Source organism: Wasmannia auropunctata, unplaced genomic scaffold, assembly GCF_000956235.1.
Source record: "Wasmannia auropunctata unplaced genomic scaffold, wasmannia.A_1.0 LD336025.1, whole genome shotgun sequence".
Lineage (NCBI taxonomy): Eukaryota > Metazoa > Arthropoda > Insecta > Hymenoptera > Formicidae > Wasmannia > Wasmannia auropunctata.
The window spans coordinates 375,869-387,196 of record NW_012026865.1 but is presented as its reverse complement, the minus strand read 5'-3'; the positions used below and the strand labels follow the sequence as shown (position 1 = coordinate 387,196).

The 11,328-nt window shown below is 30.7% G+C and overlaps 1 protein-coding gene across 1 annotated transcript in view; it reads right to left on the bottom strand.

Annotated features, from left to right (window-relative positions):
• Positions 1-11,328, bottom strand: part of LOC105452919 — a 257,036-nt gene that overhangs the window by 41,869 nt on the left and 203,839 nt on the right. Inside the window, exons 12-14 of the mRNA XM_011694476.1 lie at positions 4,940-5,238; positions 3,735-4,082; positions 3,464-3,468 (exon numbers count right to left, since the gene is read on the bottom strand). Of these exons, the coding sequence (XP_011692778.1) occupies positions 3,464-3,468; positions 3,735-4,082; positions 4,940-5,238 (652 nt within the window). The remainder of the gene's footprint in view (positions 1-3,463; positions 3,469-3,734; positions 4,083-4,939; positions 5,239-11,328) is intronic.

Here is an 11,328-nt window from a genome sequence, read left to right as displayed (position 1 = left end):
ATACTGATAATCCGCAAAATTATTAGATATAATAAAGTCTGATAAAATTAATGGAATAAAGAATCACACCTTGCTGTGGTGAGCAACAGCCAGATTATGGCGACGCTCTTTTCGCAATACTGATCCGTCAACAATTAGCCTCGTACGGTGTAATAAAAACCGCCATCTACGTTTTGCAAGAAGACTACTCCGACTTGGAAATATATGTCTTTGTAAAATTTATCTTGGGTTATCTTAAGTTATATGACAGCCATTACACTAGACTCTTGCTTTTCCCCCATGCTTTATCTTGGGTTTACCTTCACAACCTCTTGATTTTGAGAGGTCATAAAAGTTAACCCTATGGTCGACTAAACAACCATTTTGGAACGCTATTACAAGTCGACCATAAACCGACCATAATGATTTTGGAATGACCTACAGTAACTAAGGTTAGATTTTGGAACGCACCCCTTATGGCAGTATAGGAAATGTACTAGAAAATATTAAAAATGGCGTCGAATAGCCAATCATAAGATTGACTCATTCGGCAGGCATTTTTAATACCGATAAATCAATCTTATGATTGGCCATTTGCTAGCCAATTAGGACTCGTAACACCGGTCGCGCTTCTCTGATAATCTAGGACTCTAACCCAGGCTAGAGAAGTTCTCATAAATTCTCTAGCTTGTAGCCAATCAATATACTTGAAAAATTTGCCGGAAAGCAGCATTATCCTTGAATATCAAGGTAGTTAGCTATACTTCAGGCAGACGCATCTCAGGTGTTTATTATACATACATCATGACTGTTAAGTCCAATTATATTGCTCGAATTCAACAGTCATAACTACGAATATCTATATGATGCGTCTGAAACGCAATCAACTTCGAGTGGGAAGGCATTTCCACTTCAAGTGGAAGGCCGCTTTCTGTATGTATATACATTAGCGGACGTTCGTCTTATAACGTCTTTTCGCTTAAAGTTACTTGCGTTCTAGGCAAAGACATCATATTTAAATAATCGTTATAATGTCTGAGCAATATAATTATATTGGATTTAACAGTTACAATCACTGTATAAATACGCAATGCGTTTGCCTGAACGCAGCTAACTTCAAACGAAAAGGTATTATTGCCCACGAATATACGGTCTTGGACAAAACGGTTACGATTAATTGCTTCTAGAGACAATACAATAAATGAAATATTAGCCTTATGTCGAAGAAAGTAGAAACTGAAATTTCAAGATATGGAATAATGTATAAATGGATGGAGTTATATCGATGATTGATAAGAATCAACAGTCGGTAATTATCTTTCTCGTAAACAGTTTAAAATGTATGTGTTCATACATATTTTTATATAAATAAATATCTAAAAAACTACTATATTCTAAAGATGCAATTCGCGTCATTTAATTATGCATATATTTAATATTTAGTAGTAGTGAGTAAATATAATTGTTAATAAATATTGTTAATAATAATACAATTCTACATACAATTCTATAACATTCTTGTATTTAACTACATGTTAAACATGCAGTTAATTTCTAAATTACAAGAAGTAATAAATTAATCAATTATAACGATCCAGATTATATTAAATGATATTAAATTATATTAAATGATATACTGCAAAGATTATAATTTACGGGAAAGATTAAAGATTGCAGAAATGTTACATGCAATAGATAAAGAAACATCTATGAAAGAAAAATTATTAGATATATGTATATTTGAAAACATGGCATAAAAGAAGGAAAAAGTGAGGCGCGAGTTAATGGAAAAATTGTTTAAAAATTTTCAATTACTGTGTGATAAATAACGAGATAAATGTGTTTCAATCAATAATGAAAAGTGTACGTGATGATACATATTTTAACTAAGTATTCCTATAAGTTTATCATTGATGCTATGTACAAGAGGAATATTGGGACATCAAGTACACATTGACATTAATTAACATCCTTGGTGAAAATATTTCTTAGAATTCTACATATAATTTTTCAGAATTTTTATATAAATTTCAGACTGTTTATATAATTTTATAATATTTTGTAGAAATTTCTCAATTTTTTAAGTATGAAATTGTTTTCGAAAGCTGTGCTGAGGAAGTTCATATCTTTTCTAAAAATCTTCATAAATAATGTAAATTCTGAAATATTCTAAAATTTGTCATTTTATAATTTCTGAAGAAAAAATTTATAAAATCTGAAAAAATTTAAGATATTTTTCAGAAATTTTCATAAATAAATTCATAAATTTAAAGGGAATTTTTAGGAAAGAGTTTTTAAAAATATTTATAAGATATATATACTATAAAAATTTTTTTCACTAAGGATGTGAATAAACATAAATTAATTTCTTTATAATTATATATAACAACAGTAAATTACTTAAAAGCAAGCATTCCAAGACATTAAAGAACGAGAAAGTATTAAATTAGTGGCACTCAAATGCCACGAAAGGTCACACACGATACAAGTCAGAAAATTTTTTCGCAGATTACTTATCAAAGATTACGGACTTTCAAATAGCGAAATTTTTAGGAAACACGACGTAAGTGATTTGTTAAAGCGATAATGACAATTGCACAAAAGGATTAATCAAATATTATTAATGGATTAGTTAAATACAGTTAATTAAGTATATATACATATATTATGTCTTTTACCCAGTGAGAAATGATTATCAGAGGTCGAAATCATCATATTTATGTCAATTCGACATTAATTTGATGGATCATTTCTCGCTGGGTAAATTAAATATGCATAGAAGAAGTTATTAAATGATTAAGTCATTTTGTATTACTGTATATATGCTACACTATATATATGTTATTATATATATATATATATATATATATATATATGTATATATAGTGTAACATATATACAGTAATACAAAATGACTTAATCATTTAATAACTTCTTCTATGCATATTTAATTTACCCAGCGAGAAATGATCCATCAAATTGATGTAGCATATATATTTTATATATATATATATATATATATTTATATTAATTTTTTCTATGTTAAAATGTATAAAATGTATTAAGAAAATGACAGAATACACAGCGCAGATCTTGATCTGTAATTCATTCTTAATTTCATTTAATAAATAAATGTTGCATTAGTCTGAAACGTCCTTATTATAATTCTCAGTAATATTACTTGAATAAAATCACAAAGTATACTGATCTAATAAGAATTTGCTACGTAAGAAATATATATAAAGAAGCAATAAGAGTAAAAGAAACTGATTTTAAGATGTTTTTTTTTTAAGATTTAGACAAATCATCGAATAAATCAGTTCCATAAGCATAACTATCAAATATACACAATTTAATTAAAATTTAATAAAAATTATCGTTTACCGCTTAAACAAAATCTCTTTTTTTCAGCAATACTTGTGAAAAATCACGTCCACATTTGTGTTCCAAGTAACATTCTACGGTCCACCAGCAATACTATTACGAGTACTGCTAACATATCAGAAGATATAGGTATAGCTTCTTCAAAGCCTCAAGTATATCGCGTTCATTCGCGTATCTCTCTGGACACGCATCATCGGAAGCGCGTCTGATCGTACGTTGAATTCATAATAGCACTGCCGAAAAGAAAGTGGAAAAACGGAACCGTGAATTCCATCCTGGGACGCAAATGAGGGTCCGTGATATCTTCGAGTTGCCGACGACGTCGTGTTTTCCAACTACGTCGCGCACGCCAAACGTTTCAGGCGTGGTGCTTTTCTCTTTCTAACAGCGCAAATCCCCGGCGCTTACCTTTCTTGATGAGCAAGCTAGTGACCCTCCGTAGCGCCTCGCGAGTGCTGGAGGCGGAGCTGTGCTTACTTTGGCCGAAGTATTTGTTGGGTGTGATGTTCGTAGGCAGAGTCAGCGGCTTCCTCTGGTCCCCGGTGCTCGGTAATCGCGCGTCATAGGCATTGTTTAGCCGTTCGAGATGTTCGATCGATGCCGGCCGCGGCTGGTTCGCTTTCCTAGTGGGATACCATCCGCGATTCGGGCCCCCCGCCAGCCGGAGAAGTTCAGTGCCGATTATGGCCTGCTCCAAACCGGGATTGTTTCGTCGATAGCTGAAAGTGACGCAACGAGATCAGTAAAATCTGATAACTTTTTCTCGATGTAAGGAATATCTAAAAAAAAAGAAAAAAAAGAATCCAAATCAATTTTAACAAAGGAACTAACAAGGGAACACACGGAAGTGTCCCCCTTCGATTTTAATAAGCTTTGGATTGGTTAAAATACAGAAAGAAATAAAATGCTAACAATTTTTTATACGTGCTAAGTCGCACGTTAAGAGGGTGATATCCAGCCTTGAAAAAAATCGATATTTTCCCTTTTGAGTAAATATCATGTAAATCGTCAAAGGTATGAAAAAATGTTTTAAACAAAAGTTTTACGACTTCAAGTGCGTTTTACAATGGCGCATTTTGATTTTTGAAAATTATGAGTGAGGGGTAGTGAAAAATGATTTTTTTTTAAATTAAAATACGCTATTGTAAACGCACTTGAAGTCATAAAACTTTTATTTAAAACATTTTTTAATATCTTTGACGGTTTACACGATATTTACTTAGAAAAAAACCAATTTTTTTCAAGGCTGGATATCATCTCCTTAACGTGCGACTCAACACGTATAAAAAATAATAATAAAAAATAGGTACCTTATTTTTGTCTATATTTTAACATATCCAAAGCTCATTTAAATCGGAGGGGGACACTTCCATGTATTCCCTTGTAAGTATATTGTTCTTACTTTTTAATCGCTTTTTATGTAGTCGGAGAATTCTGTAAGAATTCTACAAGAATTCCAAAGATCGATTAATTATAATAGCTCTGACTAATCGGAGAATTTCAATCGCGAATATCAGGAATATTTTTTCCTAATATTTTTTGGATGCGAAACAAAGGGGAAGGTGTTGATGCTCACCCGGTAGCTGTGGTGGGTGCGTACCAACCGGGCTGTCGCCTCGACTGCGTAGGGTTGCCAGCGTGTTGCGGCGTTCTGGGGATGTCGCTGCCCCTGGCGAACACCGGGGTCTCCGGTAGGGAACACGATGTCTGCATACCGGAACCGGTGCCGGTAACGACGCTGCCGCCGGTACCACCGCCGCCGCTGCTACCCCCGGAGGAGCACGCCTCCGCCGACGGTGAGTGCCTTTTCGTGAACGGACGCCGGCGAGATGGTCCTGGCAAATCGGTGGGCAGAGTTCTCCGTTCTACGGGTACCTGGAGAACGAGAGGACATTTAATTAATGAGTATGCTCTGTGTCAAGAAATGAAGAATATAATAATATAATATACTAATTCTATTAATATATTAATTAATCTAAAATTATTCTCATAATAATATATACTATAATCTTAAATTAATCTCAGAATTATAAGATGTAATAAAGAGATAATGTCGAAGTTATTAGAGTTAATTGTGTTCAAGAATATGTAAGTCCAGGTTATATAGAAAAACGGATATTTTTTTTATTGAAAAAACATGTTTTGACAAAATATCTGGCAAAATGAAATAAAACAATACATTACCTATTCAAATCTTAAAAAAAGTTTTTTTAATTTGCCAGTTTGTATTTTTACTCAAATAAATTAAAAATGAGTTAATTATTATTTAATTATTATTTAAACATTCTAGTTTTTTCTTTCATTTATGAAATCATGAAAAAATATTATAGTTACCAATTTTTAAAATGTTAATTTGAAAAAATATTGAAAAATAGGAAAGAACTTTCATAAGATAAACATTTTACATTGCAGAAAATTATCATTTTTTCATTTTTGAATAATACAGTAAGAAAATAATCTTGTAAAAATGTAAAGAAAGCACCAATATTTAAATACAAAAAGAATTCTTTAAAACAAAAAACATAATTAAAAACAAAGCGTAAAAATCTAAATACAATTTATCTAAAAATCTTATGTAATACCTAGATATTTGAAAAATAAGAAGAAAATTATTTAAGAGACAATTTCAGTAAAAATTTTTAAAACCTTAATAGAAAATTTTAATAGAGAATTCTTTTTTTCCTGATAAAAACAATTCCCTCAGAATTTCGAGTTTTTTCGTAGATAGTAGATTCTTTGACAGATGTGTGTTAAATGAAACTATAATTTTAATCTCAGTTATCTTAAATTTTAAACTTTTACATATATGCCATTAATAAAGAGCTATTACTTAGCGAGTAACAGAATTTCGTCAGTGTTACCGTGAAAATAATTTAATAAATCTACGGATAATTAATGGATGCTAGTTACCGCGACTTCAAATTATCAAAGTATAATTTTATTAGATGTTGCAATAATTTTTGACCAAAATTGCTATATGAACGCAATTATTGTATCAGAATTCATGTAATAGTTTTTCGACAAAAATACTACGGTTAAAAATAAAAACAGAAGAGAAAATCGACTGCAAAAGTCGGCTCTTCGTCAAGGACGTAAGAATCCGCACTTAGCTACGACTGGCAAGACAGATAATTATTGCGCTGTAAATCATTGTTATCGCGCCATTCGAGCATTGCCGGCGCGGCGACGCTAGCAATTCAGTGGGCGAAAGTTCGCCGCTTCGTCTTACCTCAACTTTTATTGCGCGACCGTGGCAATAATTAACAACTTAATGCGCCACATTTTCATCATGAAAAATCTTCCCTTTCCCACAAGCCAATTTAATAATATGATATATTTCAGTGTTTCTGTGATATGTGACAGTATTCTTTAACGAAATCACATTTAGACAGAGAGATATTCGATTTGAAGTTAAAAATTGGGAAAATATAATTAAAATCTAAAAAAATTCAATTAAACTTTTATGAAGATAAAGTCTTCATTAACCCTGTGTTGCACAAAAAATTTTTTGAATATATTTTGCTGAATATATGGGAGTTTTTGGAGTCGCTGATTGCATTTGAAGTCGAAATTTAAAAGTCAAAATGATAGATTCAGCATGGTCAAATTAAAAAATTTAATTATGTATAAGCTTAAACATAATTAAAATTTTATATGTAAAGGTTTTTCAGACTTATAATTTTAAATCTGCAGTTAAAATTTGAAAATTCAAAACGGCAGATCCAATAACAAAGAAATTTTAACAAAAAAAGTGTTTTTTATTATAATCCAGAACTGAAAATGACGAAAATGTAACGAAAAATATAAAATGTCAAATATATTGTAAATCTAAATTTATCAGCTAAATATAAATTCACAAAAACGTTACCTAATGATAATTAAAGTATATCAAATATGTTATTCAAACCTATTATAAAATGCATAAAAATACGGAAAAATTGTAAAAAGATAGGTGCCCTATGTAACACTATGTAACAAAGATTAAGAGAGTTTAAGAGAGAAAAAGAGTGATCCAAAAAAGGTGGTTTTTTTCACCCTCCGTTTTTTGGGGTTTTTAGCCTTCGATTTTGGGACTGGATTGTGTGCCAAATGGTATCTTATAATGAGATATCATAATCACGAAAAGTTTCAGGTGACAATTGTTGTCACAGCTGGAGGGGGTTTATTTATTACGTCTCTTTACGCGAAAACTCGATTTTCTTTACATCCAAAACAAGCGTCATTTACGTAAAACTGCGAACAACCTTAAAATACCGGATCTCCCAGACCTGTGATAATTCCATAATAAACTTTGATTTCATCCCTCCCCCTCCTCCAGCTCTGATAACAATTGTCACCTCAACGTGAAACTTCTCCATAATTAATGTCTCATTATAAGGTGTCATTACGACTCAAAAATCGAGGGCCCAAAAAACGGGCAATTTTTCGAGTCATTCTTTATGCATGTATGCAAACTACAACTAAATCCAATGTCCGTTGGTTATAATCGACGATTCAACAGTTCGGATAGCGAAAATAAGAAGGAAATGTATCATAGCTAACGCATTAGTCTTGTATTCGATTATTGCAGGATTCTCCTGTCGGGGAATTCTCCTCTTCCGTTGTTATATTAAAATTACTGCGGCCGAGCGCTCTTGATTTCATTCATTGGCACGGTGAAAGCCAGCGAAAAAGGACGGCCGAAGAAAAAGGTGGCCAATATCCTTAATGAAAACTTTGCGCAGTTTATCCAAACTTCTTCGCCTTCTTTCCCGCTTGCCCTCATACCCTTTACAACTCCTCTATTTTCTTCCTCGTTTTCTTCCTATAATCCAGGTGGATACATCTCTTTTTTTGTTCATCGAGCGGAAATACAGTACCGTTAAAGCATCTCGACAAGATTTTCGGACGAAGATACCAAGTCGACCAATGGCGTGTAAATTAATTGCGTCTTTGTTCCTGTACGACTCGCTGTCAATGTCTCTACATCCGGTCGCATGAATCTCGTTTCGAAGAATTATCAATCAATTCAAGATTTCTTGTAAGAAATTAAAATTACAAATATATTAAATATATAAAATATAAAAATGCGAATAAATTGGTTATATATGTGTTCATTAATGTAAATTTAAATACAAAAATAAATAAAGGAAAAACCCAGATATGACCGAAACTAGATTGGTAAATAATACTTTCATTTTTAATTTTTAAATTTTAGCTACAGTAAATTACGCGCCGATTACATTCGGTCTTTAAGAACGCAATCATAACTTAAAGCTGCAATAATATCACATTTTAAATTGATCTTTAATTCGATGATGATGCTATAAGCATTAAGAAATACTGTAAAGGATTTATTGCTATTGATAAAAATATGTATCCCAGCAAACACAGATACGTAACTGTTACATTATCGCCATAAATTAGAATGTAACAGAAAATATAACGCTTACGTTATATACAACATTCACGTTAGTTGTTATTTCCCACTCACAGGATGTTGCAGTTACACAATATAAATGTAACATGTAATTTGCTGCGTTACATTACTGTAATGATATTGTTAGTATCATTGTAATTTTAACTTAAGATTTATCTTTTGTACATACAAATCCCAAAAAAGATTTTTAGATTAATTCTAAGCGAATTTAAACGAAAGTTTGTTTCGTTCAATTTCGCTTAGAATTAATTCAAGGATCTTTTCTGAGATTTGTATGTGCAAAAGACATTTAATCAATATGATACAGTATGACTTCGCATAGTATTAATATCAAAAGTTTGATACAACGAGTTTGTTATGTAAAGACAATTATATTAGTGCATGAATTTGTAACAAATCTGTAGCTGCATTTACTTTAAGCTTTGGATACTTTATTTAGCTAAACGGTTTTCAAAACAAAGGATAACCTCAAGCTTGTTGGCAATTTTGATTAAATGTAGAAATACTTTCCGTAAAATTTTACATAATATTCTATGTAAAATTAAAGTAAAAAAGACAAAAGATTACAGTGGATAAAAGTCGCGATCTCAGAAAATATTTGTAAGCAATTCAAACACACGGCATCACGAGCGGAAAAGATCGAACTCACCACTGAAAATATGCACGCACCAATTGCTAGATTAATTAGAGTCCCGCGTAATTCAACGTATATAATATTAATACAATATAAACATAGCAATTGTTATGTAACACGCGACATTGCAATTATATTATTGTTCGTCTTTTATACTATATAAATAACAAAGCAGTAAAATAATGATATAATCCACTTATATTGTATGTACAATATAAGTTATATAATTCTTACATAAATAGCGTGTAACATCTGTTATATTATGTTATTTCTGTGTCATACAGCAGTTATATTTTGTGTTTGCTGGAATAATTGTAATATTACATATTACATTATTCATTTTGGAACTGCGTTTTAAAGACGATTATGCAGCACGAAGTTTACTTGAAAATTGTAAGATTCACATATAAAAATATTATTAAGCACTAAGATCCGCTTTTGTACCATTTCCTCATTTTAGTTGTTTAAAAATATAGATTTTGTATCGTTTTTTTACTTCTTTCTTCTAAAAATTTTCTACGTTACAACTTGTGTTTCATTCCTTCTTCTTATACAATCCGGAATTTGTGGTAAGGTATACATTGTACAAATGAGTAACGAATGAACAATAAATGTTTGAATGTTGAAGTCGTGTTTGTTGTTTGTTCGGTTCATTTGCGTTTGCCTCAAACATTCGCATTCAGTTAGATTTGATTAAAATTTGCAGTTATCATTGTGCGAAGAACGTAAAAATATTGGATAATAGTAATACATTATTGGATTAATTAATACAAGTTTCATTGTAATGCAAGTTTAAATAAAAAGGTATGCAGAGATGATCTCTTCACTAATTTAAAAAAAGAATATAAAGAATAATTTCACTATTTTTGTAGAATCTGCAAATAAATTTGAATTATAGTATGTAATTGGATTGTGGTTTTTTTAGTTTATTTTATTTTTTTAACTTCACACGAAGAAAATTTATTATATGTTCGCCATAATAGCAAACGAGCGAATATGTTGTATTCCCGTCTACATTGAACTTTCTTTAATGTACCGCCTTATGAGCGAATCGATTCGTACGTGAATCAAATGTTGACGACTGTTGTGCTCGCATAGACATTATTTGAATTTTAATAGCAAAAAATTTGCGTTTGTTATTCATTTGTTTATTTAGTCAATATACGCACCCTTAAAGAGTTATACCTACAACTTTAGACATTTTAAAAATCAAATCTTTTTTTATTTTTTATTAGTATGACGCTGTAAAAATGGAGCCGATACAGATCACAAATTGTAAGTAAATCATTAAAAATTTATATATTAAGACTTTAAATACGCGCTTTTCTCGAAACATTATTTTTTGAAAATAATGACCACGACAACTCAAATATGATTTAACCGATCAATTTGAAGTTTTAAAATAACACTTTTAATAACATTTCGCAAGATTAAGGAAGCTTTTTCTCCTTCTAATTTCTTTTTTAAATTATAAAAAGGGAGAACGATCTTTAAAAAAAAAACGCAATATCCACGTTTAAACGTGTTTAATGGATTTTCGCAAAAGCAAAATTTAAAATTTTTTAAAATTCTTTCCGTGAAACAAAAATTCCGAGAAACAAAAAGTAAAAAATACTTATTTTTTTATTTCAGATTTTTATTTATCGAAGCTAAAACTGTATATATATATATTCTTATTTTTAATATATTTTAAACTCTACAATATCGGAAATTTTCTTATTAAAAAAAATATTTTCGAGTCTATCATTGACACACGCGCACAATAGAATATTTAGATTGAATATTTTTAAAGAATTATAAGAGTGTAGCGAACAAAAAATAAGATATTTTTTTAACAACCTATAACATTTTTATTTAAAGAGGTAGAATAATGGTTTTTTTGTACCATTACTCATATATATATGAGTAATGG